Source organism: Anarrhichthys ocellatus, unplaced genomic scaffold, assembly GCF_004355925.1.
Source record: "Anarrhichthys ocellatus isolate YVR2014 unplaced genomic scaffold, GSC_Weel_1.0 scaffold80, whole genome shotgun sequence".
Lineage (NCBI taxonomy): Eukaryota > Metazoa > Chordata > Actinopteri > Perciformes > Anarhichadidae > Anarrhichthys > Anarrhichthys ocellatus.
In genome coordinates this window covers 1672752-1700517 of record NW_022280110.1, presented here as the reverse complement: position 1 = coordinate 1700517, position 27766 = coordinate 1672752, and the positions used below count along the sequence as shown (strand labels likewise).

Genomic DNA, 27766 nt, shown 5'->3' with positions numbered 1-27766 from the left:
AAACATTAACACAAGACATTGAACAGGATTCACTCAGAAACAAACCCACAGGCAACCACAGCTGACAGAAGAGGAGACATTTTTAATGACATATTGACGTTTAAGTTAGAAAACAATACGGACAAACTATGATATAGTAACAGAACAAAAAAAAAGTAAGTCGGGAAATAATGGAGATGGAAAGACAAACGATGAAATAGGAAAAAGAAAATACACAATTAATGTATTAAACTAGAATCACTCATTTCTCATCAAAATTGTCGCCTGAGGGGCATTCTCGCAGAAATCCCATGAGCGCTCACCGCTGCTGCGCAAAAGTGAAACCAAAACTTTATGCGTAGCTCCCTTAGGTTTCGTTCTGAAACAAAAGATACTCTGGCCGCCGAGGCATGCAGTCTACGACAACACTTGTTGGTGAGTGCTTTCTCTTTGTTGATATCAGCATTATCTAACTTTTAAACGAATTGAAACTGCACCGTTTAGTGCAGTCTAGAGTCGGTGTCTGTAGGGCTGCAGATGAAAGACTGATGACACTGCGATGCTACAAATTATTGCAGGTCACGCTTGAGGGACACTTCTTGTCGTTGTGGATTTTGTCCTACAATTCATTTACACCGAAGGCATCAAAAGCGTCCAAAACGAAAATAATGAAGTTTAAAAAAAAGATTAAACCGTGCGCATAAAAATATATCGTAAAAAAGCAGCACTAAAAAGTACTGCGTAAAACCCACGTGCCTATTATGGTGTATGTTGTCGGACATACGTACATACAACGTTGTCCTTTAATAGTAGCGCTTCATCTTCATTAAACATAATATAAAACGTAACCCCCATGAAAATAGACAATATTAGAAGGTGAGTGAGATACATGTAATACCAACTAGGGCTTTGTTTGAAACGTTTCCTTACTAATTTAAACAATAGGTAATGTAGGTGGCTCCCCAGCAGTTTACATAGGTGTTATCTCGTTTTGTTGCATATGTTTTCCCAGTCTTTGATGTGTGGGCCAGTGTGGGAATTTGAATACTTGTCCTTGTGCTCATGTTTGCTCATTTGTTTATCAGCTGATGGAGTCTGACCATGGATGAGGGGGTTGATCCCGAAGGCGAAAATGTGAACTCAGTCTTGGCTCAGGAATCCTCAGAACTGCTCCGCATCCTTAGCGGTCAGTCACCCGCAGTCATCATGACATTGTGCCAGATGATGCCCAGCAATGCCGGTTGGAACATCAACCTGGCCTTCAGTAGCCCCTCTGCAGCAGCAGTAACGGAACACATCCAAGCTGTGTTAGAGTACTTCAAGGTGGCCAACACTGCAGATTGCTGCAACTTCCTTCAGAGCATGTGTATCCTGTGTGAGGACATCCCCATGCACCTGGAGTCCAGGCTCATGTCATTGGCTGGATGTGAAAACAGTGAGTAGAAAAATGACGCTCTGAATGTTACTATTGTGTGTTTAGAGTTCACTATGTGAGAGCATCCTGAGTCACCTACAGTCCAAAACTCACTTCAGTCGTCAAATGGCCTAAGTCATTAAAGGTAATGCTTAGACACAAGGCAGGAATGATGTCAAATGAAATATAAGGTATTGTAAAAGGTTAATTTAGCAAAAATGACATGATGATTATGGCTGCATTTCTCTCTGTGGACTGAAACAAAAGTGTTTAATGGAAAACCCCTTCTATTGCAGCACTGACCGGGGTGTGGCCAGTAGAGCATTTCACCAGTGCTGCATTTACAAAGACTCTTTGTTCCACAATAAACTAAATAAGAGCCCAATCAGTGTAATAGCAACATTCAACAGCGTAAATTAAACGCTATCTTCTTTTCGGCCAAACACTCCGTTCCCAACACAGTCATTGTTGACTTTGTACTGCTGCTGTGTATTTGCCTATTGAACACACCCAATGCAGCTCCCAAAATGAAAAGTGGTTGATCAGGAACATGACACAACTTTGATACGGTGTAAGGCAAATTATCCAGTTGTCTGTTGTGAAAGGTATTTCTTCTACTGTTGTTTCATTGTCTTTATTATTGTTATTATGTCTATAGTGAAGCGCCCCGCAGCAGATAATGACAAACCAAAGAGGAAAAGTGAAAGTAAAAGGCAACAGTGGGGAGACGCGCAACAATTAAATCGTATGACTTTTGTTTCACTTTTGAAATCCCCGGTCTTTCATTTTTTTCTTTTATTCATCACTAGATGATTTAGAAACTAAAAGTGAGAGCCTAAGAATAATGGCAACACATGCAAGATTCTTGCAGCACACTTGATAGCGTTAGTCATTTGGGATATTTTATGGTAATACTGGTATTTTTTAATGTACTGTATGGTTTGTATGTTTTTTTTTCTGCACTGTAGGTGTTTGTGAACATTCCAGTCCCAGTGTCACGGATGGGAAGTCGTCATCGCCGCCTTCAGAGCAGCTCATCAAACGCCCACGGATTGGTAGAACATACATACATGCACACAATGCTTCAACGTTGTTACATTGCAGCTACAAACTAAAATGGCAAGTGGCCATTAACTAGTCAGAATCCATGGGTTTAATACAGTGTGGCAGAGTGCACATGTAAAAAAGCATTTTCCCCAACAAAGGTTTGTCCTTAAACTGTCGCTGTAAAACTGCTAACAGGTCACATCAAAAATCACACAAGGTCATTAGTTTATTTTTTGTAATATTTAAAGATTTAATATTTGCAAGACTTTCTCAGTCTTTTTTGTTTTGCATTTCAGTGTAAAGTAAACCGTGCGGGCTGACTGGGCCAGAGAAAGAGACACTAAATCACAAATGTCATGAGTTACATAGAAGAAACTAGAGGTCGACCGATAGTGGACATCTAAAGGCCGATATGATTACGATAGTTTCGAGATGGAAAAACCTGTCAATTAATCTGCCGATACACACTGTGTATTCCCACTGTCTCTCCCTCTTTAAATGGAGCTTCTGTTACTTCTGTTGCGTGTCCCGTTACATTGTTAAATGCCCATCTTACAAACCATTAATGTTTTAGGCATATTCATGAAATGAAAGTGTGCGAACGCACTTCATAAATGGATAGTTACATGGCTGGATTATTTGGAAGAGAGAATGCCAAATTGCTAAGTAAGTGTTGCATTATATATATAGTATATATAGATATATATATATATATACTTTTGTGGGGAGAAACAAACAAAAAACTGGTCAGATATGACTGCTTTCTTTTTTTATTTATACATTCCTTAATGACAGATGTTAGGACCTGGAGGCTTTTTCTATTCACTGCAGGCATTCATTTAAATCCAGTGAAATTTGTGAAGTGTAGTGGCAGCATATCATCTGATGTCAAAATCAGGAAAGAGATGAGGAGTTTTGTTTATAAACATAATTTTAGCCATGTTGTTTTTAAAAAGGTGACTTTTCAGTATAAAACGTATCACTGTTCACTTGGACCACAAAGGTTAAGTCCACATTTTCTCTTCTTAGAGTTTTGATTGAGTGAAGAATCTCTTTCTTAAAAAAGTTCTCTGATATAGTCTACATTGAAATATGTTAGTCTCAGTCTGTCAAGTGTTTATGGCTGGAGTACACAGCAGTAAAGTCTGGGCATGAAGCACTTGCTCTTCTTTGACAAAGTTATTACTGTGGTAAGTGTTGCTTGCTTCAACATCAAGACGTAACCATAAAAGATCTACTAAAGTCCAAACTTAAAAGGCACAAGATGTTTGCATTCCACATTAATGTTAGCTTAATTGTGGGAGTAAACCAGGCATCTTTACTATGCTGCTTTTATTGAGCATCATATTACCAGGCTGAACCAGTTCTCATGTTCAGTGCTCAACTAAAACCAGTTCACTCAAATGATCAACAGCCTGCATGAATTGCAAATGCCAAGCAGCTGATTTTGTTTTTTTTGTAGTTTTCTGTTTTGAAGTCATTTTATTTGCCAGGCACACGCAGACCTTTTCAAACCAAATAATCAGTTGTCTTCTTTCTAAATGTTGATTGTTGGGCGCGGTGAAATAACTTTGTTACATATGAACAGGAAGTTATCTGTTGAAACTGCAAATAGATATATATAAAAAAAAGTAATAAGGAACCACCTGGCCCTGTGGGGTGCGGCACATTAAAATAGGGCTGCTGTTTGTGTGTCTGAACTTTGCACTTCCTCAAGAAGATTGAGCCTCATTCACAGAAGAAATATCTTCTAAAAACCCACTTAAGCCAAATCATGTTTCATATTTCAGAGAATCTGGATGATAAGGGTTATGATTACGTAAGAGAGACAGGTCTGCTACACGGAGACAGACGTGAACAAAAGGCCCTTAATAAAAATGGCGACCACAAAATCTACAGTGGAGGTGCGTTAGACAGCTGAGATGGAGGAAAGGCTTGTTTATATGTGGCAAAAATACGAAGGCCTATTACAGCAAGTCCTCGCACCCTGTCCATTTTGTTTCCATCCGTTTCCCAGTGAGGTCATGTGTGGTGCATTGCTCTCTCTGGCACAATAGTTTTAATAATATCCTGTAGTGTGTGATGCCCAACTATTTTCAACTGAGAGACAGGGGTTTATAAAGTGGCTTGAACAGGTGAGGGGAGTTGTGCTGATGAGGGAGTGCTTGATTAGTGATCAGGGGCAGGTGAAGGGAGTTAGACTGGTGCTGAGGGAGTGGCTGACAGGTAGAGTGAGGAGCTACGGAAAGAAACACACAGAACACACAAGGCAAAGCCTGATCGTGACAGGTTATGTCACTTTACGAGATCAATATGATTCATCATTATCAGAACACAGGTGCAAAACAGTTCTATGGTTTAAGAAAACATTGGGAATCTGACGTAGACCTTTCTTAGAACTTCTCTCAAGAACAACAACAAAAAATTTGATAATAAAATAATGTGTTTTATAATGTATTGTACACACAGATTACTGGACGCAGTACATTGCTGCAGTGACGCATTTACTGCAGAGGAGGTGGGAGCGACTCAGTGAGCGCCTGGTGAGTGAGGTCCAGCTGGAGAATGTGTGGGTCACGCTAAGAACAGTAAACAGAGCTAGGGACAGACCCGATCAAACCCCTGGATCAGCAGACAAAGGGGGCAGAACACCAGGTAGGATTGACTTCCTCTTCCTCTTTTTGTACATCAAAAATCTGCTGAATTTATTTGAAAATCGAATCTTTTTTCAAGTGGAAGTATTTCAAAATATATGAAAAAAAAAAATGGGTGAGAAAGTAGGTGGGGACACTCAACCCAGATAGAAATACATCTCTTATAGTGCAATTTGGTCATATAGACACGACACTGTCTCATGCATGATTTAAGTCTGCTCTACATTTAATGAACACTTTTTTTTCACTAAACTCAGAGCCTGATGGGGATTATGGGTCTATGGATTCCAGAGTGACATTGGAGACCTTCCTCCAGGGATGTGCAGGGAAGGTGACAGTTCTGGTTGGCCCGGCTGGATCAGGAAAAACTCTGCTGATGTCTTGTTTAGGACAACAGTGGGCACATGGACTAGTAAGTTTACATTTTTGTCATCAGCATTCAATAGGTTTTTTTGTACATATTTTCATCATAATCTGGGATATTATGTGCCAATCTGCTGGATTGAATTGGGTCAGGGTTTATCACATTATTATTATTACGAAGAAGAAGAAGAGAGATATTTGGGTAATATAAAAAAATATTTGAGTTTCAAACTTCTCTAATCTATTGAGATCTGCGCATTTTTATTTGTGCAATCCAACTCTTGAGTCAGGTGAAACATTGGGCTAAATGTCACCTGGGAACTATTTCTGACACATAGCTTGGTGAGCAACTGAACCATGGACAAGCAGCAACCAATTCTACTGTGAACCCCGGAAGATGTTCCACATTAGTGTCGGTCCAGAGTGTAAAAAACGGTTTGTAGCTCCAGAGAGAGAGAGCTGTGTGAAGTCTGATAAATTGCCTCAAGTTATGTCACGGGCATCTAAAGGGTGTTTAAATCCTTTCCAAACCTTTTTAATCACAGTAACTTTGGAGTGGAGTTAAGTTTTGATCAAACTTAACTGAATGTATACATTTAAATGTAAGCTTGCTCCAGGCTAAAGCTGTAGCTGTATTCATTTTACATCAGTACTCAATATGAAAGATATTCTAACCTCAAGCAGAGATGAGGAGCGAGCTATAGAAGTCTGGTAAGCTCACTTCTTTTTCTAACTCCAAACTCCCAGTTCTTTTCATTTTCAAACTCGTAGTCTCCAGTGTCAGACAATTTCGCACAGCCCCCTCTGAAGCGACAAAATACTTTTTTTCACCTATGCAGTAGTACTCCACAAGACCTGTAAACAGACTGATGTGTAACATTGGTGGAGTCCCCCTTTAACTGTTCCTCCTCTGCTTGGTTCATTCTCTCATTTTGTCTTTAGTTCATTATCTTACTGTTTCTATCCCCTTCACTCTTAAAGGGCCCTATCCCTTCATCTTACCTGTTTGTCCTGCTGGAGTTTCGTCAGCTCAATGTACTGTCCCACCCTCTCTCCCTGTCTGAGCTGCTATTCCGATACTATGTCCCCATGCAAGAGGGTGACCACAAAAAGGTATGCAGGTAGCAATGCTAGAGCAGTGCATTCATTTGTCAGGACTTTGCTGATGTTAAATTTGAAAGTAACAGCATAGTACATTTTGTATAAAAGCCACAGCAGTTCTTTACTAATATCAATGTTCAGACTGCTCTCAGGTTCATTGGCAGGTCATAAAGGGCTGTATTCATAAACCTGAGTAGTGCCAAGAACCGGTCCTGATAGTAAAATATACATTTCTAAAAATGTCCACTTGAATTTAAAATGAAACTAGAAGGGCACAGACCTCAGCCAGGGATGTTTCTATAAGTGTAAAATAAGGCGTAAATCCGCCCCATGATTCTGATCTGCTCCAAAGTTCAGAGGGTTCTTCCTCGGCCTATGCTATACCCATCCACCAAATCTTTAATGAAAATCAGGCCTGTAGTTTTTTTCTGTAATCCTGCTGGCAAACAAACATACAAATAGTCAAATGTCAAAAGGTGAACTAATACTTTTCCACTGTTGTTTGGACATTCCTCATATATTTCTGTGTTCTGAGCAGGAAGCCATTGTGGATTACCTCCTTTCCAATCCAGACCAAAGCTGTTGGGTGCTGGATGGCTATGACGAGTTTCACAGCAAACTCACCAAACAAGATGGGAAGATAGAGCTATTGGACCCAGAAAAGCCTTTGCCTGTAGCAGACCTCATATCAGGACTGTTAAATCGTCATTTTCTCCCAGGATGCACTGTGATGGTCACCTGTCGTGTACGCGATGTCCTCGATTTGGAAGGCATATCAGATAAAGTCGGGCAGCTGCTGGGTTGGGACTGCCATGAGATCAAGGAGTATGTGGACAACTTCTTTGGTAAAAAATGTAAAAACATATATTTGCTGTTCTGCATAGAGATACATCTACATTCATATATTTATATGCTTAATTTATAGAGATAGACCAATGTAGATTTAATATATACTGCAGTTTGTTTGAGCGCAGGTTGGGTGCATAGTTTGAGGTCCATCCATCCATTATCTATTCCCAAACTGGTACACATACCACTTGTGGTACGCAAGCTCCTGTTTGGTGGTATGCAAGAGTCTTGCTAAAAGACCTAGCAATTGCATTGAAACTGTCCTTCAATTAAAACCAAAAAATATATTTAAATAAATATAATTGTAATACAGAAACAGTTATTCATTACATATTTACATCAAATTACAATGATATAGAAATGATTTGTTATTCATTTCAATATTTTAGAAAATAAATTTGGTTGCATGTGACGTCCGACATAATCATGAACTAGTAGCGCTAGCTGTTGCAATGATTTGAATCCTTCAGTCATTGATTAAAGCATCAAAATGAAAAGATGTTACCAGGCTAGCTACATCAATCTGGGATTTACCGTCACAGGGCCAGAGGAACAGTAGAGGTGCAAATAGGCAACGTTTTTTGCATTTAAATTTTTATTCGGCCAAACACACCAGCACCATACACAGATACAAGGCGAAGTGGCTCTTTCATTGTTTCATTGTTGATATCAGCGGTGGGAAGTGGTAATTAGGAAGTTTGGTTTGATACATATGAGGTACATGGTCCTAAAAGTTTGGGAGCCTCTTTGGGCGAGAGGCGGGGGACACCCTGGACCGGTCAGTAGTCAATCTGATAAAGGGCTGACATATTTGTTCATACTTTCTCCCATTTTCTCATATGAACTCCGGACATTGTATTATTCTGGTTTCCTGCCAGTGAGAACGTCATCAACATGCCCACTTGCTCGCTGTGAATTCCCTGGACACGGCAGCTTTATTCACACATGGCCTCAGTTGGACATTACACAGACTTTGTTCTAGGAAGCTGCCAGGGTAAAGTCTGACTAATGTCCGGTCCGAATGATTCGGACATTTGCATTGTCACATACAGCTTCTCTGGGTAATAACTACATAAGTTCAGGGTTGCAGTGCATGTGTGAAAGGGACTAAAGAGACAGGCAACCACTCACACTTACATTCACACATTCGGCCTATTAAACTAACCTGCATTTTATCTGGACTGTGGGAGGAAGCCACAGGTCCCGCAGGAAACCTAGAATACCTAAACCAAAACTTGATTTATCAATACATGCATCGCCGTGCTGCCTAGTTTGGCAAACTGTAGCTTAATGATGTAACTGTATACTATATGCTGAATTTTACAGTATTGTTGTTGTTTGGGTCACTTGGTTTGTGTTCAGTAATTATTTTCTACCGAAGAAAATTGCCTTTGTATAATACTTCTAAGTCCCTTCAAAACATTTGACATTTCAACATATCAAAGCTAGTTTGGAAACAATTGATTTAGGTTGAACTCATATAATGCAATCCCTTTGCATTTTGAAATTCTCTTTGCACACACGCACACACACACACACACACACACACACACACACACACACACACGTGTTTTAAGTTATTGCAGTTGACCTCTGCTCAGCTTGAAGTCAAGCTGAGCTACAGCATGCTAAGTATTACATAAAATCCCTAAACTTCATGTAATTATCATCAAAACAAGAATCATAATGGGCAATAAAACAAACAGGAGAGTCTGGGATATGCCAATCAAGACCTGTCTGAACACGCCAACACAGTTATAGAAGAGGTATGATAAGGCAAAATAACAACACATGTGTGGGTCTACCTTTCATTTCTATGGGCTTAAACTAATATATGTCTCAACTGCAAAGGTCACTCAGCAAACAGAGCTCTTGGGGTGCAGGCAGCAGAACTCCTTCTTTCCAGTCGACACCTACTCGCCATGTCATCCCTCCCTGCTCTCTGCAACATCTGCTGCATCTGTCTGGAGCATTTACTGCTGCAAAGTAGAGACTCAGGAAGGACGCAGATACCAAAAGAAAGAGGAAGTGAGACAAGGAGACAAGCCGGAGAAAAAGAAGAAAATGGAGTACAGGTTCCACGAGGAGGAAGAGGAGAAGAGGGCAGTAGAGGAGGGAGTTATGTGCAAAGGGAAAATCAAGGCGGAGGGAGTGAAGACGTAATGATGGATGGAACAAACAGAGCCCAGCTACCTCTCACACAAGCCCAGATACCCTCCACCCTCACCCAGGTCTACCTAACTGTTCTCGGTGCCTTTCTGAGCCATGACCTTGATACAACAGGAAACAGTGACGATTTGAATACCATGAGACTTCCACAGAGGTACAAAACATATAATTTCAATGAATTCATAAATGTTAAGTCAGAGCTTCTTCATAAACCATTTAATGCAAGGTATTTCGTATTTTAATGATAGACTTAGTTCTTACTCACACAGGCTCCGCCCTCTACTAGACTCTATGGGTGATACTCTCCTCCAGTCATGAGCATGTATTAGCCCACTGGGTTTATGGTCTCAGCTGCTAGTTTCAAGTCTTCTTCAATACAGCATGATGTTCCCATTTAGAGTCAATTTGACTATAAAGCAGGGTATGCTTTAGGGCGGGCTACCATGTGATTGACAGGTCGCTACCGCTACCAGAGCCGTATACAACATTTCTTTGCACTCCTCCGCAGTCCAAATATGTTCCGCAGTTCACAAACGAATGGGTGACGTCACGACTGAGTCCACTTCTTATATAGAGTCTATGATTTTATCAGAATGGATGGACAGGAAACGAAGACTGGATCATTTCTCCAGCTCTGCAGTCTCCCTCCTCCATTTATGGGCGTCAAGGAGGTGAATCTATCCTTTCAGAAGGAAATGTGTTATCTCTTAGCAGAGATCCACGATCAGTTACAGAAACAGGCTCCATTCACAACACACAGAAAGGGTTTTGCACCGCGTACTTCCTCGTTCCCAAGAAGTTAGGAGATTTCAGACCCATTTTGAATCTCCTCATTTCTAAACCAGTGCATTGCCCGCAAGATGTTCAGTATGTTAATCATCAAACGGTTTTGCCATCTTCAGCTTTGCCTTGGTACAGGGATACCTTTAACAGATGTGTTGACACGGTGCTTCAGCTGCTGTGCGGCCGAGGCAGGAGGGTCTTCCTTTATTTCAAAGACCTCACCTTCATGTCTAAGTCCAGAGAATGCTATGTTCCACACAGGCCAGTTTATCTTACAAAAGAGACGGACGGCCCTACTGCCGGCAGTCTGCAACTGCTGCAAGGTGTAATGGTGAAAGCACTGACTGTCATGATGATAACAAATTTCAGTGGGCGAATGCGTGCTTGTGATTGTTGGAGAGTATTACTCATAGTGTCCAGTAGAGGGCACCGCCTGTGCTGATAGAACTAGGGTTACAATATTGTAACCTTCATGAATTTTCCCGTTTTCACTTTTATGTGATCTTTGATCAGTACTAATGTAGCAAATATTTGTTATTTTTTTTCATGTTATCATTTGTTTTCTCTCTCTTTGTGCAGTATTCTGAGTCAGCATCGATCTGAGTTGTGCGAGCTGAGTCAGCTGGCCTGGAATGGCTTAGAGGACAGCAAGATCCTCTTCATGGAAGAAGACATTTCTCAGGATGTTTTGGAGTTTTCAATCAGGACAGGGCTCTTCTCACAGGTCAGACTTGGCTACATAGCTGGGGGTAGTCATATTCAGATTGTCCCATCATCAGCCTGTGACATTGCCATTACCCGGTTCGATAGCAGGGGGGACAATGAAAATGTAGTTTTTGAAAGCCTTAACGCCAACAAACATAGATTGAAGCAGAATATTTTGTTATAAAAACATGTTTTGGAAAACAGACAAACATTGTTTTGGAAATTATTACATCTATCATTTTCATAAAAAAACATTTTGATCTGAGACAATTACAGAGGAGGACTGAGCGCCGCTTTGCTCGCTATGTGTGTGTAGAGAAAGCGAGCCAAATATTGTATTATAACAACCCTCTCCTGGATGTCACCCTGGATGGAATATCTGCTCCTCTGTGTAGCACGAACAACCATATAGTTAGAGCCTCTGTGGGCATATACAAGTGATGCAACAGGAGCAGCGCATTAAAAGTTGTGGCTAAAAATGTAAAAACGTGTTCTAGGTTTGAGTTCTGTCGTCACAATGCTACATTAATAACCACAGCAACAGCTACATTTCTAAACTGGTATTATTTTTTTGCCTTGCTTGCAGAATGGGTCAAGGAATGGTAACCCTGATATTCATTGTTTCCAGAGAATGAGTTGACATAACTTTGGTGTAGCTGAAAACGTTTGGTCTTGTTAGTGACATAATAAATATTATGTTTGTGCATATCGTCAGGTGGAGCTCAGACGTGAGGATGGGATACCTGTCAACTCCTACTGCTTCACTCATCTGACCTTACAGGAGTTTTTGGCTGCACTCAGAATCATGACAAGTTCTGATGTTAGTGACACGCAGCTCAAGAAGAGGTAGGGAACTGAGTTCAGTGAAGCCAAATGGAACGGTGCTTGGTCCTGTACATGGAATCGATAATAATTACAATTAACTACAACTGGTGTTTTATTTAGTTTGTGCCTGTTGACAGAATCAGCAAATTACCAAATAAGCAATTCACTGAAAAATGGATCCGTAGCATGTACCATTCTCTTTATTTTGTTAATATCAACACCAAGCTTTGCACTTCTTCCTTTGAATGAAACGTCATCTGTTTACACCAGTCCACCCACCATCAGGTCAGGAAAATTCCAACTTGTTTATGCTGTGTGTGCACTGTCACCAAAATAGAACCGTACCTAAGGTTGATAAATCAAGTTTTAGGTTTATATATGTACTGTATATACACACACACACACACACACACACACACAAAACTCACCTTAATCAATTATCTGGATAACGACACGAGGTGCAGAGTAGTATAGAAATTTACCATATCATGTAACACTACCAGACACGTATCAGGAATAACCCAACCAGGGAACAATATTGACAGTGTAAATTGAGCACAATGTGACCTTTCTCCCTAAAAGGAGGCCAGGAATTCACTGATACATGGTCCAATGACAGTAGTGGAGACTCGGGGGGCCAGCAGAGGTGGGGGTCACTGACAGCAGATGTCAAACAACACCTAATAAAAGCCTGAACTGTTAACGGCCACATTATAAATACAATTAATGGTGTGTTTCTTTCTGCAGATTATTGTCAGATAGAGAGAGTGTGTTGCTACTACTTCACCAGTCAATTGAATGACAAATCGGCAGGACTAACCGACTAGCTTGAAGTCTATACTGCATTTAATCAGCACTTTTAAACACACAACCTGAATTGTTTTTTTTAACTGCAAAAGTGTGTTGTTTTTACCAATGATTGTTACTAAAACCCTATTTATAGCCATGTAAACACACATTTTAAGTTGCTTATAACCAGTTATTTCTTTGCAAGCTCTTTGTGATACCAGAGAACACAAAATCCACATTAGGAGCAACTGTCAGAACTGTCCTCTATAGCTGCACATGCTGACTTTGCTCTATCTTTTTCCCCACTGCTCTCTCAGATTCAGCCTGAGAACTCGCTGGACGACCAAGTCAGACCAGAGGAAAGTCTTTACTGACTCCCTGCATCTGTTTGTATGTGGTCTGGCCTCCCCATACTGCACTCCAGCCTTAGTTCAATTAGCCAGGACCCCTGGTGGAACAGGAGGCCAAAATTGGGTCCAAAAAAGACAAACCCTTGTTCTGAAACTGCTAAAAAACCTTTGTCACAGCAACACCCTGACTGGACCAAAGGTAAATTCTGACAAATGTATAATTTAACTTTTAAACCCTGCTATTTCCTTACTGACCCTTCCTTCTCACATATCTTCCCAGATATTGGAGCTTTGCCACTGTGTTCAGGAGAGCCAGGACCACCAACTAGCTAAGCAGGTTGTGGGTAGGAGACCCACCTTGGAGCTGCGCAACATCCGGCTACTACCTAATGATATTGATGCTCTGGCATTTGTAGTTAACTCAGCAGGTGATGATGGCATTGGATTGGACTTTGGAGCATGCTCAATGGAGACTGAGTGTTTAGATGTCCTGCCCAAGTGTCAGTACATTCACTACCTCAGGTAAGTCCACACAAATACTCACACAAGCAAAACATACATGGCATCAGCACACGCCTACACACACACACACACGCACACACACACACGAAAAATCTGAAATATTTAAATTTAAAATAGCTTCAGAGGCTAAATTTGCTCTAAAATCATATTATATGGACCCTTGGGCGATTTTCCCATTAATAGATGTCACTAGTTATGTAAAATGTTAACAGTCAAAATGTTAACACCTAGCATTTGGGCATGCAAGGCTAGGAACTATTTTCATGACCAAAGGCATAGTGCACTTGAGCAGTTTGTAACTGCCCTTGTAACATTATGTAAATAAACACTGAGGCGAAGGGTGTTGAGCTTTTGAGACTCTGTAAACCTATGTTTGGCTTCCGGACGTTTAGAGAGCAGTTGAACAGCAGTGGTGAGTGTGGCTTTGCCGTCAGCATTCCTCAGCTGATTGGCCACCTGTCCCACATAGTGTGAATCTAACTGAAGCTCTTTATTTCCTGCTGTGTTCCCATGGTTGGCTAAGTCTCTTTCCATTGAGTTTTTTTTTTATGTGTCAATACATTCATTATTAAAACATTTGCTCATTCCTGTGCCCCATCCCTTCACCACAGCACACAAACATATTCAGCAACCTCTCAACTTAAACCATAACCATAAATACCAACATTCCATCATAGCTTCTAGTACATATACAGAAATGTATTTTTCTACAGAGATAACTACAGCTCTATTTTTTTATCTTCTTCGTCTAATTTCATGGGTTGCCCTTTGATATTGTACATTAGTTATTCTGGGGTGCAATATGACAGTAGTTCTCTACACATTGTTTTATTGAAGGTGAGAGCTTAGTTTTCCAGTTAATTAATATAAATGTGTTGCTGCTGTCAACATTAATAGTATAAACTCTTTGAGCATTTGTACATCTTCCAATATAGATATTTGGGGTTCCTGTGTAATTACTGAATGTTCTGTAGTGTTTTTAACATTACCTTCTCTTCATCAATATAGTTCAAAATTAAATTCAAGTGTGTGCACTACCAAAACGTGTAAATGAGATCCCCATAATCTCATATTACATGAGTCTATGTTTGGTATTAACCAGACATTTTTTAAACTTTTGTCACAGATTTTCCCATTCTTGCACTGATATCCATATCTAATGTATTCTTCCCATTTATGTTTATGCTGTGCAGAGTTGTGGTTCATTTTGTTGTTCATAGCATTACATAATGTTGATCTGAATCCCATTTGGTGAACACATTTTACATCTTTTAAGGGAGTCTTTTGCTTCTCAGTTCCCAATACAACATGAAGCTTTGGTTGATAAATGTTTAATTTCACTGTTTGTGTACCTTCAGTTTTCGTGGCCGCAAGTATGACGACAAGTTCGCTGAGAAGTTGTCCTCCATTTTGCCAAAATTCACAACCCTGAGGAAACTAGAGTAAGTTGATTTTTCTACGTGTCTTCTTCCTACTCTATTCTCTCTTTAATTCGTACAAATGCTTATCAAGAGTGGTGTAGGTTGTTTACCTTCTCCAGACTATACACACATGAATGTAATTGCCTTTGAAATACTATAAGGGATGTAGTGGAAATCAGCACTTAACACTTTCACAACTTTTTAATCTTAGATTTTTAAAATGTTTTGGTCTTTGTCCTCTTAAGGTTTTGTGGTGCCAGTCTGACTGCCACAGGAGCGGCTAGTTTGGCCTCTGCTCTACCGAGCTGTCCACACGTCACTGAAATCAAGTATATTTGCTTCAACATAATTTCCCTGCTACATCAAATAACATGTCTTCTGACAGTTCTATTGAGGCAATGTGTGAACAGATTATTGTATGTCTGACTAGATTGGGTTGTACCTCCTTATACTTAATGTAATGGGGAAATAGTTTGGGTGCAGGTCTAAACTTTAACACCATTCTCTTGTTTTTACATTGCAGCCTGAGTGACAACAATCTGAAAGACGGAGGGATCAAACACATAGCGGATATTTTTACCAAACAACCACGACTGGTTTTGGTGAAGTAAGTACTTACTGCCAATGAGATGCTTTTTTTCAATAACTCCAATATCTCAAGATTTTCACAGATTTGTAGCCGATTCCTTGTGTCTGCGCACCTTGCAGGTTTGGTCGAAACAACGCCTCTCTGGAAGCAGTGGATTATCTCATCTGGAAAATGTCTTCGTTCTTGAACATCCAGCAGGTTCATGCAGAGTATGAACACACCCATGCGCACACGCACACATATACAGTTCACAATTTCACATTCTCTCAGTCACATGCAACCTTGAGTATTACAAACTTACTCTATAGACCTCGAAGCGACTAAGTGAAAGAACATCAACAAGTAAGCAAGAATTCATTGTTATACAGCTGTTTGTGTGTGTTTGGTTTTTGCAGTGGGATGAAGGAATTGTCAGTCACTTTCTCTCAAAACTCTGATTTGAACAGGTGAGGTTAATGTTAGATAAACATAATGAGTAAATACAAACCAGTAATTAACCATACAGTGTGTCATCAAACTGCAAATAGTGAAATTCTGCCTTATGTATGCTTTCCCCTCTGCAGCCAGAAAACGAAGTCTCAACCAACAATCTGGTAAGACAATAGACAATAACACCCTTGTCATAAAAACACTTTCCAGATCTTTACTAGCACAGGCAGTTTCCTTGAAGAACTTTGCTCCTCCTTTGAACAAGGTGCCTTGACTTATTACCTTGACTTATTATTAGCATTGTTTTTTTACAGTCTTGGCCAGAAACAACCTCTGAATCAATGACAGATCAGTCAGTTTAATTCATATGCTGAATTTGTTTGTTCGTTTGTTGTTGATATGTTTTAATCTTGTGCTACAATTTGTTCTCCAGCTTGTTGAACCAGAAATGGAGCAAGCCTAACATGCAAAAACTTGCAAAGTCATTGGCATGTTGCTCCGCCTTGTCTGTCCTGGAGTGAGTAGCCCTAAATACACCTCTTAAAATTCAGGATGCTACTTACCAATGATGCAACATACCAAAACAGAATAATGCAGTACTGTAATTACAATCAGCCATTAAATGTTGGTATCGAAGTTTTTTTAGTTTTTTAATTTTTTATTTGAGCCATCACTTCCTATTTTTCCATCAGAGCAGGGTTCACCACAACTGACATTTTGGATGTTATCATGGGACAGTCCGCACTCATTTGGCACTGCGTGTGTGTTTACTTCCTAGTATTTCTGGAGGCCACTTGGATGTTGAAACTCTGAGGATTCTGACTCAGTCTTTGCCGAAGTTCAACGTCACCAAACAGATCATGTAAGACTAGACTCATACTAAACTACCCATGACAAAGCACAAGAGTGACATAAAAGCTACATGTAATCTGCATGACTGATATTTACTAATTTTGCTGTAAAAAATTCCATATTGTCATACTATATTTCACCTAGCTATCCAAAAAGTAGCATGAATACACTACTGCTACTACTACTTAATAAACTACTTAATATGTTGTGGTTAAGGATAGGCAAGTATTAAAAAAACAGTGCTCAGCATCCATAAAAACAGAACAGCAGCAGTTTGTTGACGTTCAGATGCCTTTTCCTGTCAGTGCGAATGACAGCTGCTTAACAGTGGAGGGTTTGGTGATTCTGACCGCTCTGCTGTCTGATTGTCCTGCTGTGGTGGAGCTTCATATCAGGTACGGACAATATAAATACACACATCTTTAAACATACTGTACTAACAAATGCATAATTATGGTTACTCACAGTCATGCCAATTTCCTGCATCACTGTGTAAAACTTTCAGCAACATTTAACATTGTATTGTTAGCCTCAATTTTATATTAGTTGAATTCTTAAATAATGGTGTTATAACTGCCATGTGACTGTATTTTTTTTATGTTTCAGACTACAGAGTCCTGTTCAGGTGTCCATAGTGTTTTCTGGAGGGAGAGAAAAAACGAATGAAGTATCTAAACTGCTCTGGTATGTGTTAAATACGGGTCGCCTCGGTATCCAAGTGCTTACAGCGCCATATACCTGCAATTCTCTGGTTCAATTCCGACCTTCGGAATTTGTTGCATTTTTGGGCTTGGAGTTAATATAGAAGAAAAATCGTTTTTATTTGTTCAGAGGAGAGCGATGTTCTTACCTTGCTGGATTTTTTTTGTGATGTCACGAGAATCCAGGAATCACACATCACACAAAAATCCATCTCGTCAGGCTTCATGTAATGCATTTGTGTCCGGTAAGCCAGAGCATGGAACAATCAGCGAACTGCGAGGAGCTACAGGCAGCTTCGGGCTTGGCTTAGGTGTGTTTATGAGACGACACAGACAGGCGACGAGACAACAGTGGCACCTCCTGAAGAGGTTAGCCGAGATGCTACAATAGCATCAGTTATATCAGAAAGGGAAATATTTCCTTATTAAATGAAGAGCAAGGAACAACACCGAAGGCTTTTTACGACGGATAAGATGTTTTCAGTTCCAGTTTCTAATGACGGCTCCTTAGAGAATTCTGTGTAACAAACCATCTGACGGGTTCAGGTTAGCCTTGTTCAGGTTTGTTCGTAATACAACTATAGTTAAGAGAGATGGCAGTGATAGTTCATGTTAGAGATCCCTTTCAGACATGTAAACGTCCGTAAATGATGATGATATTAATCCGGACACTGTTGCCTCTGTCAGCCTCAGCTGCTGTGGTCTGCTGCCGACTCATCTGGAGAGAGTGTGGAGGAGTTTGGGAACCTCCCCTGATCTCACTTTGCTGGAGTAAGATACACAAAAAATAATCCACTTGTCATTTTTCCTTGCATGCTAAAGCAGGATCACTGTTGACATTCAGAATACATTTAGTACTAGTAGTAGTAGTAGTAGTAGTAGATATAGTGGTAATAGTGATATGGTATAGTAGTGATAATCTGTATGCACACTGTTGAAACAAAAAAACTAAAAACGTATGCATCTCTAGTTTATAGTTATTAATGACAGTGGAATGTTTAACCTAGCCACTGTACCTTTCTAGCAATCATCATGTGTCTCCATGGTAAATTCAGGTGTGGCCATGAATCATTATGCATTGTTATTTTTATGATATTTTGCACTGTTTGTATTTTCTGCACAGAGGTTACCTAAAAGGAGAGTTCAGATTTTTTGAAGTGAGGTTGTTTGAGGTACTCATTCATAGTCAGTGTATAACCTTCAGTAGATGGCAGTCGGCAGGCCCACAGTTTGGAGAAACAGACACGAGTACCAGCACAGGAGCAAAGCAATGCTTTGCTGTGGACGGGGGCATCAGCAAAATGTATTTTAGCCACCTAAAAGAAAGGCCAACCTAAACAAACGTATAAAAGTTTAACTGTACACTACGTATAGAATATTTTCAAAGCTTTAACTAGCCATTAGACAGCCCTTTCAGATGGAGAACCGAAGCAGTTTTCCATCCTCTCTTCAAAGCCACAAGACTAAAATAGTAATTTTACCTTGCGTAGTTGCTGGCCTACCGCTGGCTCGGTCGGTTAGTTAGTTAGTTTTATTGTGTGACTTTAGCGTTTTAAAGGGTTAGGTTGAATTCACCAAAGCCACACAATAACACAAACTAACTAACCGAAAAAAATTACTGTTTTTGTCAAAGGAGTCCAGCAACTTTGAAGAGACTGCCTGACAGCAAGGTAAAGCGTCACACTTTTCTAAATATAGTTTACACTTAAACTGATTTTTTTGAGGTGGGCAATTTTCTTTAGGTGACTAAGATACGTTTTGCTGCTGCCCCCATCCACAGCAGTACATTGCTTTGCTTCCATGCTGGTACTCCCGTCTATTTCTTAACACTGGGGGGGTGCCAACATTTATCAACTGTTGGTAATACCCTTACTCTGGAAAAGTACCTCATACAACCTCACTTCAAAACATCCAAACTATCCATTTGCTTGTTTCTTTTATTTTGGCAGCTACGCATGTTGTACCCTTTCTTGTCTCTGACATTATTTCAATCCCACATTGTCGTCTCAGTCTGTCCAGTAACTGTTTAGGCAACAAAGGTCTGAGGAAACTGTTGGACTTCCTGCCCCGTCTTAGTTGCATCCAGGAAATAAAGTAAGAGTTTCACTAAAAGTGATAACAAAAGGTACATACAAAAAAAATTTAAAGCATTAGAAGTTTTCTGGGGATCTTTAGAGCAATCATCCAATATCATTTTGCAAGATATGCATTTGATAAGAATGAGTGGCTTTTATTGAGATTTACATTTTTTTATTTTATTGGGTTTTAAATGAAAGATGAGACTGTTGGTTGGTAATTTGGCAAACGCGGAACTGTTATTTTGTCACCAAACAGGTTCCAAACTAAATATGTCAGCACTGGCAGCTGCTGTGTTTACCTCAGGGCATTATTCAGTATAAATGGCTTATTTGGAGTGAAATGATGTCCTTCCCCCTGGCTCATTGTTTTTGTTATGTGCTTTACAGTGCCAGCAACAATGGGATTGGCATGGAAGGGGTAGTGATGCTGGCTGGTGCTTTGTGCTCCCATAACAACTTAACACAAATCCACATCAGGTATTCTTTGTTGTACATTTGAGACATTTAATGTTTTTTTTTACAGCAGCAACAGAGTGAGCACCTATTTCACCAACATGGCGAGTTGCCAGTTAGACAAATGCTATTTAACAGATCATTTATGTCTGTTTATAAAATAGAAGAATAGACAGTATATCATAGTAATTTGCATGGTAATGAATTGCTTGAAGGTAAAATGGGGTTATTTACTATAAACTTGTGTTCAAATGTGCAGTTTGTGAATCTGATAGTGTCCAATTGTTTTAATAGGGATGGAGACAGAGAGCAGGTGATCCTGAAGTTCTGCCCTGACAAAAGGTAAAAAATCCGAAATCCTCCACACATCTGGATACCGCTGTCTGCTTTTTCATGAGTCAGCAAATCAACTAATTATATGCCCTTTTTTTTAGGGATGACAAACAGCAGAAAAAGATGTTCAGGTACAGTAAGCTGATGAAGAGTTTGAGGAAAAACACACATTTGACTTTCTTAAAATACAAACAGTGATAACTTTATGTATTTTGACAAGTGATAACTATAAAATGAGAAAAATTTAAATCTTCTTCTTTAATGCTGTAGGATAAACAACAGCAGCCTCCTACCATCCAATGTAACCACACTATGTCAACGATTGGGCCAGTGTCGCTCCCATTTGGAGTTAGAGTGAGTTGGATTAATGTATATCCACACGTTGTTATTTCATGATTATGAACAGGTAGACATTGATATACTCTGATTTTGTGGCAGTTTGTCTCACAGCTCATTGACGGACAAGGCTATCGAGAATCTGCTGAAGGTCCTGCCCAAGATGACGTCACTACAGAGACTCAAGTAAGATGTACACACATGCATGAAGTAATTAGTGTGGATGGTTTTGTTCAGACAGAAAAAAGACTGTTGCAACGATTACAAAACCAAGCACTGTGTCACTTCACCAGTGTGCAATGGTACAACGGCATAACATAATGTAGTGTTTTAACAGCATGAAGTGTTAATAACACCACGGTGTGAATAGAAAAACACCTTTAGGCCTGTAATGAACCACAAGTGGTGTCCTAGTTTGAACTCACCCACCACTCTGCTGTTGCCTTCTGGGTGTCAATGCTGAGGCTTTTGAAAAGGGCTTTATTCTAATAAGTCTACTGACAACTTCACCACACAGTTGATTCTTTTAAAGCCGTCATGTTTCTAATTATATGGGGTCATAGGAGTGCCCTAAAAATGACCAAATCTATAAAAGAATGGGAAAATGACTGTGGAAATAAATAGAGGACTAGATAAAATACCCGAGTAAATAAAAAATGTGGAAAATGTGGAAAGAACGAAATATAAAAGATTAATTTCAGGCACTTTCATCGTTTTCCACATTTAGATATTCTTTCATTTATTTCTTTATATTTAAAAATATTTTATTTAATTGTTTATTTTCTTATTTATTCTTCTTTATATTACTACTTTTGTTTACTTATTCTGTTACAGATGTTTTCTTTTTTTTATGGCACTACTTATTATTACTCTAGTTAATTTAAAACCATGACCTTTAAAGATTGAACCCAGCATTTATCTCTTGTATTATTATCAATTACCACCTTCACATTTCATTTGAATCAACTCTATCCTGTTTTTCTTTAGTGTCAGCCACAGCATCACATCCACCACTGGAGCACTGATGTTGGTCAGATGTTTGACTGTCAGTCAGCGAGTCACCTCAGTGGAGCTCAGGTACGATTTGTATGAGCTTTTTTTTGATATCCAGTGTAATGTTTTTGTAAAATATTGCTTCAACCTCTTCTTCAGGCCTCAGACTGAATCCTTCATCCAGTTTGACAGTGTGAAAGCAGAACAAGCCAGCTGCAGGTCTGTGATAAGCAATTGACTTGTGCACTGTGTGCTGATATAAAAACTTAGTGGGTGTTTGCTTTTCACATTGCTCAGTTAATCACTTGTCCAAGCATTCATTGTACATACAGGATATACAATCTTCTTTGCAGCAATTCTACAATTTCTCAAACTGTAAATAGGAGAGAACATTTTCATTCTTTTTATTTTCATTTTATTCCCTCATATTTTGTGTTTGAGAGAAAAATGCACTGCCAGCTTTACATTTTGCTGTCTAAACTGCTAAACTGAAACAACTTTTTAAAGCAACACACATAATGTCAACCACTGAGACTCACCAAAAAAGAAGAAATTGCCAGAAGATTGATTGATTATCTTGTTATGAAATGTTGGTTTGAAGGACATTGACTTCCTGTCTTTATGTCCTAATGTAGCGCCTGTATGTCTCACTGACTCTGTGTGCACACAGGTTAACTCATTGTAGCCTGAAAGGAGAGAACTTGGAGAGACTGCTCGAGATCCTACAGCAGGGTCCTCAACTGTCTAGCCTGGAGTACGTGCCATACACAAACCCAGTCTTACTCACACATTAGCTAACAGACATCTACTTTCCATAAATACCGGCACCAGTGCTTGCTTACACTCTATTGGTGTGGATGCTGAATTATTCTTTATTTTGACTGCAGTTTATCAAGTAACCAACTGGAAGATGAAGGAGTGAAGCATTTTGTGGATTGTCTACAAAAGCTTAAAATCACCACCTATGTAAAGTAAGATACGTTATGTAAAATATTGATTTTGACCATTTTCAGTTCTATATTCATTTGTGTTTAACAAATCAAACATGGTGACCTACTTTTTTACTGAAGGGATTGTTAGAAATAGAAAAGACGGGAAATTCAGTAATCCCTGTTTCATACATTTAGACATGCAGCTAGATCTGTGGTGTAGAATGCTACAAAATAATACGAAGAAAATAATTAATTTAATAGATGAAAGCCTGATCGACATGTCTTTTTAGCCAGACTGTTGGCAGATAGGTAAATAGAATATGCGGATTATTAACTAATATCTTTATGTTTTTAAGCTTTCTATTTCTCCAATAATTGTGATTGTATTTATATTATATTTTTGATGTATACAATAATGTTTACTGTTCCATATTGAATCTTCATATATTCATTTGTATTGTTACTGTCTTATATCTATTGTTACTTTGATCGCAGAGTTCATTGTAGTAATAGTAACATTATACATATGATAGTAAATGGGATAAATCTAGAATAACACTTTTCTGGTCTTTAATGCGTCCTCGTGCACAGTTTGAGCAACAATGGCCTGACGCAGCAGGGGCTGTTGGATGTGACCAACACACTGTGTACCTGTGACAACGTCTCTGGTGTAGAAGTCAGGTAGGACTGTGCATTGTAGAAATTTAGGGCTACAATTAAAAAGAAAGCAATTAAATGAATTGTGGAAAGCACAAACAACTGTAATATTGAACAACGTATTCTTCCCTGTCTTTCTCTTTGTCCATGAACTCAAATTTCTGCCGGTAGTTTGGGAGCAGAGGAGAGGTGCCTTATCTGGTTTACACAATATGAAGGTTGTGTAAAAACGCTGAGGTAGGATAAGAATCCATAATTACAACAGCACAAGTAACTAGCGAGTCATTGTGCAGATGCTTTCCATTTGATTGATGAAGTGGGGTTGAATGAGGTACTTATCCGTAGTCAGTGTATTACCTACAGTGGATAGCGCTGGGCATACTCCTGTTTGGGGAGTCCTTCGAAAATAACTAAATTTACCTGCAAAGTAAAATGACTGTGTTGTCAAAGTAGTCTTGTGGCTTTAAAGAGAGCAAAAGATGGATATAACGGCTTAATTTCCCCATTTGAAAGGTCTGTCTGACACCAAGGTAAAACAATACACATCGGGACGTGCAAACAGCCATTTACTGTAGGTAACTGTGGATGAGACCTCATACAACCTCACTTTATAAAATCCAAACTATCCCTTTAACCTCATTTGTTGCACGGCATGTGATATGTTCTATACCCCATTCAACACAACTCATTGCTATAACGTAAAATTTATAAACAGATTTGTCAGGGAAATCTCCACACAGTTTGAACCTTAATAATAATATTTCAACACGAGATACGTCTGAAGTATCAGGTTTCTTTCTTTCTTTGTCATCTGAAAAGGTCGATTAATGGTTTCAGAGCACATCACGTTCTTCCGTTAGGCAGTATACACCTTTGAAAAGTCTCCATGTGTTGTTTGATTCTTTGTTCTCTCCCCTCTGATCTTTTCTGCCTCTCTACCAGTGTCACAGATAGTGGTTTGGAACGGGACCATCTGGTCAGATTAGCAGAGATTGTGTCTGTCAGTCCCAGTCCAATCAAACTAGAGTAAGTACACCTCCATCTTCAGACCACTTTATACTGCAGCTCCCAACACATGAAAAGCTGCTCTACAACTTCAGCTTTTAAGGAACAGACATTTAGATACAAATGTAATTGTTTAAATCAAAAATTCTTTGTCTTGAAAAAGAATTACCGGACTTGTTAAGTGTTGTTGATGACTGAGAAAGTGTTGAATTTTTTTATTATTATTGACATTTTTTTATATCAATAGAAATGATCAGTAGGGCATCCACTGATTTGTGTGTCTCAGGTTGTCCAGTTTATTGTATTACTCTGAGGTTTGTCCATAGGTTGAAGAACAATTTGCTGCAGTCGGTTCAGATTGAAGACTTTGTGAAACTGTTAAACAGCAGTCAGAGAGGATTCAGCATCCGGTAAGAAGGAGTACAGTATATGGGAATATTTTTTATGTAGCTTTGTTTCTTCCACTTCAACACTAGCAAGTTATTAACCTGAGAGCAAGTTGCGATTGTATGCCCTCTCTAATCTTTTCAGCTTTGCTTTTTCTCAGCATACAATCCATAAAGTGTTTCTGACTAAATAGTTGAATGAACTGGTGTAATTGTTAAAATACTGAGCTGTATCACACTTGTTTCTTTCTTGCCAGTATTGAGGAACGTTGGATCAGATCTGAGGAAGCTGTTAGTTTGTTGTGCCGCTGTCTGGATCTCAGCAGCAACATACACACTATCGGGTTAGATATGCAAATGCATACGAGTAAACACACACGTTGGGGAAACTGTACACTCTATGTAGTAAAACACATATTCAAACATTTAAACTCACTTTAGAATGCCCACATCACCATATGTCTGTTTGCATGTTTAACTAACAGTACTATATGCATTTACTTTGCAGGGTTCACCACACCACGCTGCATCTGTCTTTGATGAAGTCCACTGAACTGACCTCAGTCAGGTGATATATTTAGATTGCATATTTAAATAAAGTACCCTCCCACTGTCTTATTTATGTCTGGGGGGGGGGGGGTCTTTGATCTGATTGATCTATATTCAACTTGCTTTTGTGTTTTTAGTGATGACTCTGCAGATTAGGGTACTTTTTTCCTTTACTTGCTCTATACTAAAGATCGGATAGCAAAGCTAATACCTAGCAGCGATGCAGAACTCCATCACAGCCCCACTGTTCTACTGGCATAATATCAACTTCATGGTAGCATGCTTTTAGAAAATATAAATAATGTAATGCAATGACCCTTCCATCTCTCGAAAACAAATCAAGCTTTGCCCGGTAAATACATCCTTCCTCTGACATGAACGTAGTGTTCGTAAATTGTGGTCTAACGAAACAAAATGTTTGCATAAATTGCACCTTAAGAATTATTATTCATTTTGACAGAAAACAAGATATTCCCAAATGTTTTGGGGAATATGAGAGAGCCAAACTTACTGTCCCAGTAGCTGATAACAGCAGGAGAAAAAATGCTACCACATAACTTTCTGGCATTTGTACAGGTCCTGGAGGAAGTAAACTCTCTCCTCTCCTCTCCTCTCCTCTCCTCTCCTCTCCTCCAGCCTCATTGACTGTGCAGTAGAGGGGTCTCACCTTGCATCTATGAAGAGCATCATCCTGAGGTGTCCTTTACTGACAGAGCTGGAGTTAGTATTCTCTATTTTCTGTATGAATATAATATGCACAAGGCAGTTGCAAGGGAGACATATTTGTAAAAAAACAAAAAAACAAAAGAGGAAGTAAATAAATCATGTTTGCTCTCATTATTCACAGTTTTTCCCACAACAGCCTGGGCATAGAGGGAGCTGAGTTTCTCTGTTCTGTCCTGCCCTCGCTGCCAAATCTCACTTCTCTCAGGTGAGAGCTTTTTCTCACATTGGACACCGTTATAAATGTCTGTTTTAAAGTTTTAGCATGCCACTTGACTACTTTTGTCATCTGTAGTATTAGGTCCAAAGAGGCTTCTGTGACATTGGTTGAGAAGCTGTCAGAGGCCTTGCTGCAGGCTACAGCCATTCAGTGCTTAAAGTGAGCTACACACACACATTTTATGACCTTTCATTTCGTTTAAATACAATCAAAAATCTCGCACTGCTTGACATGTTTATGAATTGAAATGAAATCTTCATTCCTCCATCTCCCAGTCTGTCAGGTCATGTGATTAGTGACACAGCAGCCCAGATTATGACCAGAATGTTGCCTCGCCTAAAATCACTCAAGTAAGCATTTAACATTCAGCATAATGATATTTCTGAAGAAGTGAACAGTACATGAACGGATCGATCGGCACCATGTAAAATCTATAAAGTGCTTATACAGTGCTCATTGGTTTGTTTGAAACATGTTCAACCATCTCATTAAGTATATAAACATTAGTATTACTGTTGGGCTTGTCTTCTCTAGTCTGTCTCACTGTGAGTGGTCAGCGTCTGGAGGGCTGCAGCTCATCACAGTACTGAGAGAGTGTGTCAGTCTGGAGGGCCTTTGGTAAGAGACACGCACGGGCATATGAATGAATGAATGAACGTGTGTACAAACATGTCTGAATATAGAGTGGCTTCAATAATGTCTTGAAGTTCTTAGTAGGTCTGTTATTAATGTGTGCATTTGTGTGTTTGTTTCTAAGTCTGGACTGCTTGCAGCTGAACGATGAGAGCAAGATGTGCCTGGCACAAGCACTAAGGAAAATCAACTCTATACGCAGTCTCAAGTAAGAAACACCATCTGGTCTACTGCAGCTTTCTCATTAGAATCTCTGACCTTTCTGTGTGATTATGAAGGATAATAGAGGGTAATGCTGCCTGTTTATATACTCATTAAGTAGTTATCTAATATATGGAGCTAAGCCTGCCAAGCTATTTCAGACAGATGCTTTTACATTTACTACTACGGTTACACCGATGCACTTTACTGACACATATCCAGAGCCTCTCTAATAATCGGGTCTATTTATGATTTGCTGCTCCCACTTAACTGCCAAAGCTCACTCTCACTGCTCACATTACAGCCCCTGTTACTGCCAGCATGGCATACCGGCTTGTCATCGGCTTCACATGAACTTCACATAAATCTGTGTGCGGGGAGGGGGGGGGGGGGCTCTGATACCACAATCCTCCCTTCCCAGGGGGGAAATTTAACATTCCCTGTTCCCTGTGCTAATTTGTAAACTGCTGCTCCGGGATGAGCTGCAAGGTCACAACATAGACTGCAGATTGATGTCAGTGCTGTTTATACTTAATATAAATACATATCAGATTTACATGGGTAAACATCCTCCTCACGTGAGCGATATAACCTACTAGTTTGGAACCAATTCAACAATTCCACTGAGCATTTGATTGCTTGTTTGAGCAGTAAATTCCAGCCTTTGTTTATGCATATTGTGTGTGTGTGTGTGTGTGTGTGTGTGTGTGTGTGTGTGTGTGTGT

The 27766-nt window shown here is 39.5% G+C and overlaps 1 protein-coding gene across 2 annotated transcripts; it reads left to right on the top strand.

Annotated features, from left to right (window-relative positions):
- The first annotated feature begins 329 nt into the window (after nt 1–329).
- LOC116398243 (protein NLRC5-like) lies at nt 330–27385 on the top strand. 2 transcript variants are annotated; one of them, XM_031874372.1, is made up of 45 exons: nt 330–414; nt 1065–1414; nt 2362–2448; nt 4910–5095; nt 5352–5506; nt 6439–6570; nt 7097–7403; nt 9259–9730; nt 10939–11083; nt 11780–11910; nt 12996–13227; nt 13309–13550; nt 14909–14992; nt 15217–15300; nt 15495–15578; nt 15680–15769; nt 15956–16006; nt 16124–16153; nt 16423–16506; nt 16768–16851; nt 17147–17236; nt 17448–17525; nt 18230–18313; nt 19553–19636; nt 20008–20097; nt 20368–20415; nt 20508–20537; nt 20677–20760; nt 20845–20928; nt 21730–21819; nt 21895–21954; nt 22406–22489; nt 22623–22706; nt 23259–23348; nt 23496–23561; nt 24267–24350; nt 24656–24739; nt 24973–25059; nt 25224–25283; nt 25901–25984; nt 26112–26195; nt 26283–26366; nt 26483–26557; nt 26742–26825; nt 26965–27385. In XM_031874372.1, the coding sequence occupies exons 2-45, from the start codon at nt 1081–1083 to the stop codon at nt 27050–27052; spliced, it is 4974 nt and encodes a 1657-aa protein (XP_031730232.1). In that variant the 5' UTR covers nt 330–414; nt 1065–1080; the 3' UTR covers nt 27053–27385. The 2 variants fall into 2 exon arrangements, with proteins under 2 accessions (XP_031730232.1, XP_031730231.1); XM_031874371.1 differs by having other exon boundaries at nt 7097–7412.
- The last annotated feature ends 381 nt before the right edge of the window (nt 27386–27766 follow it).

What these genes read in the sequence shown, in the direction of transcription:
- LOC116398243 (XM_031874371.1), top strand. Translation starts at nt 1,081, where the DNA reads ATGGATGAGGGGGTTGATCCCGAAGGCGAAAATGTGAACTCAGTCTTG. An exon ending in CATCAAACGCCCACGGATTG is followed by an intron (nt 2,449 to 4,909) that starts GTAGAACATACA and finishes TTGTACACACAG; the next exon opens with ATTACTGGACGCAGTACATT. An exon ending in GTCTCTGGTGTAGAAGTCAG is followed by an intron (nt 23,349 to 23,495) that starts GTAGGACTGTGC and finishes TTCTGCCGGTAG; the next exon opens with TTTGGGAGCAGAGGAGAGGT.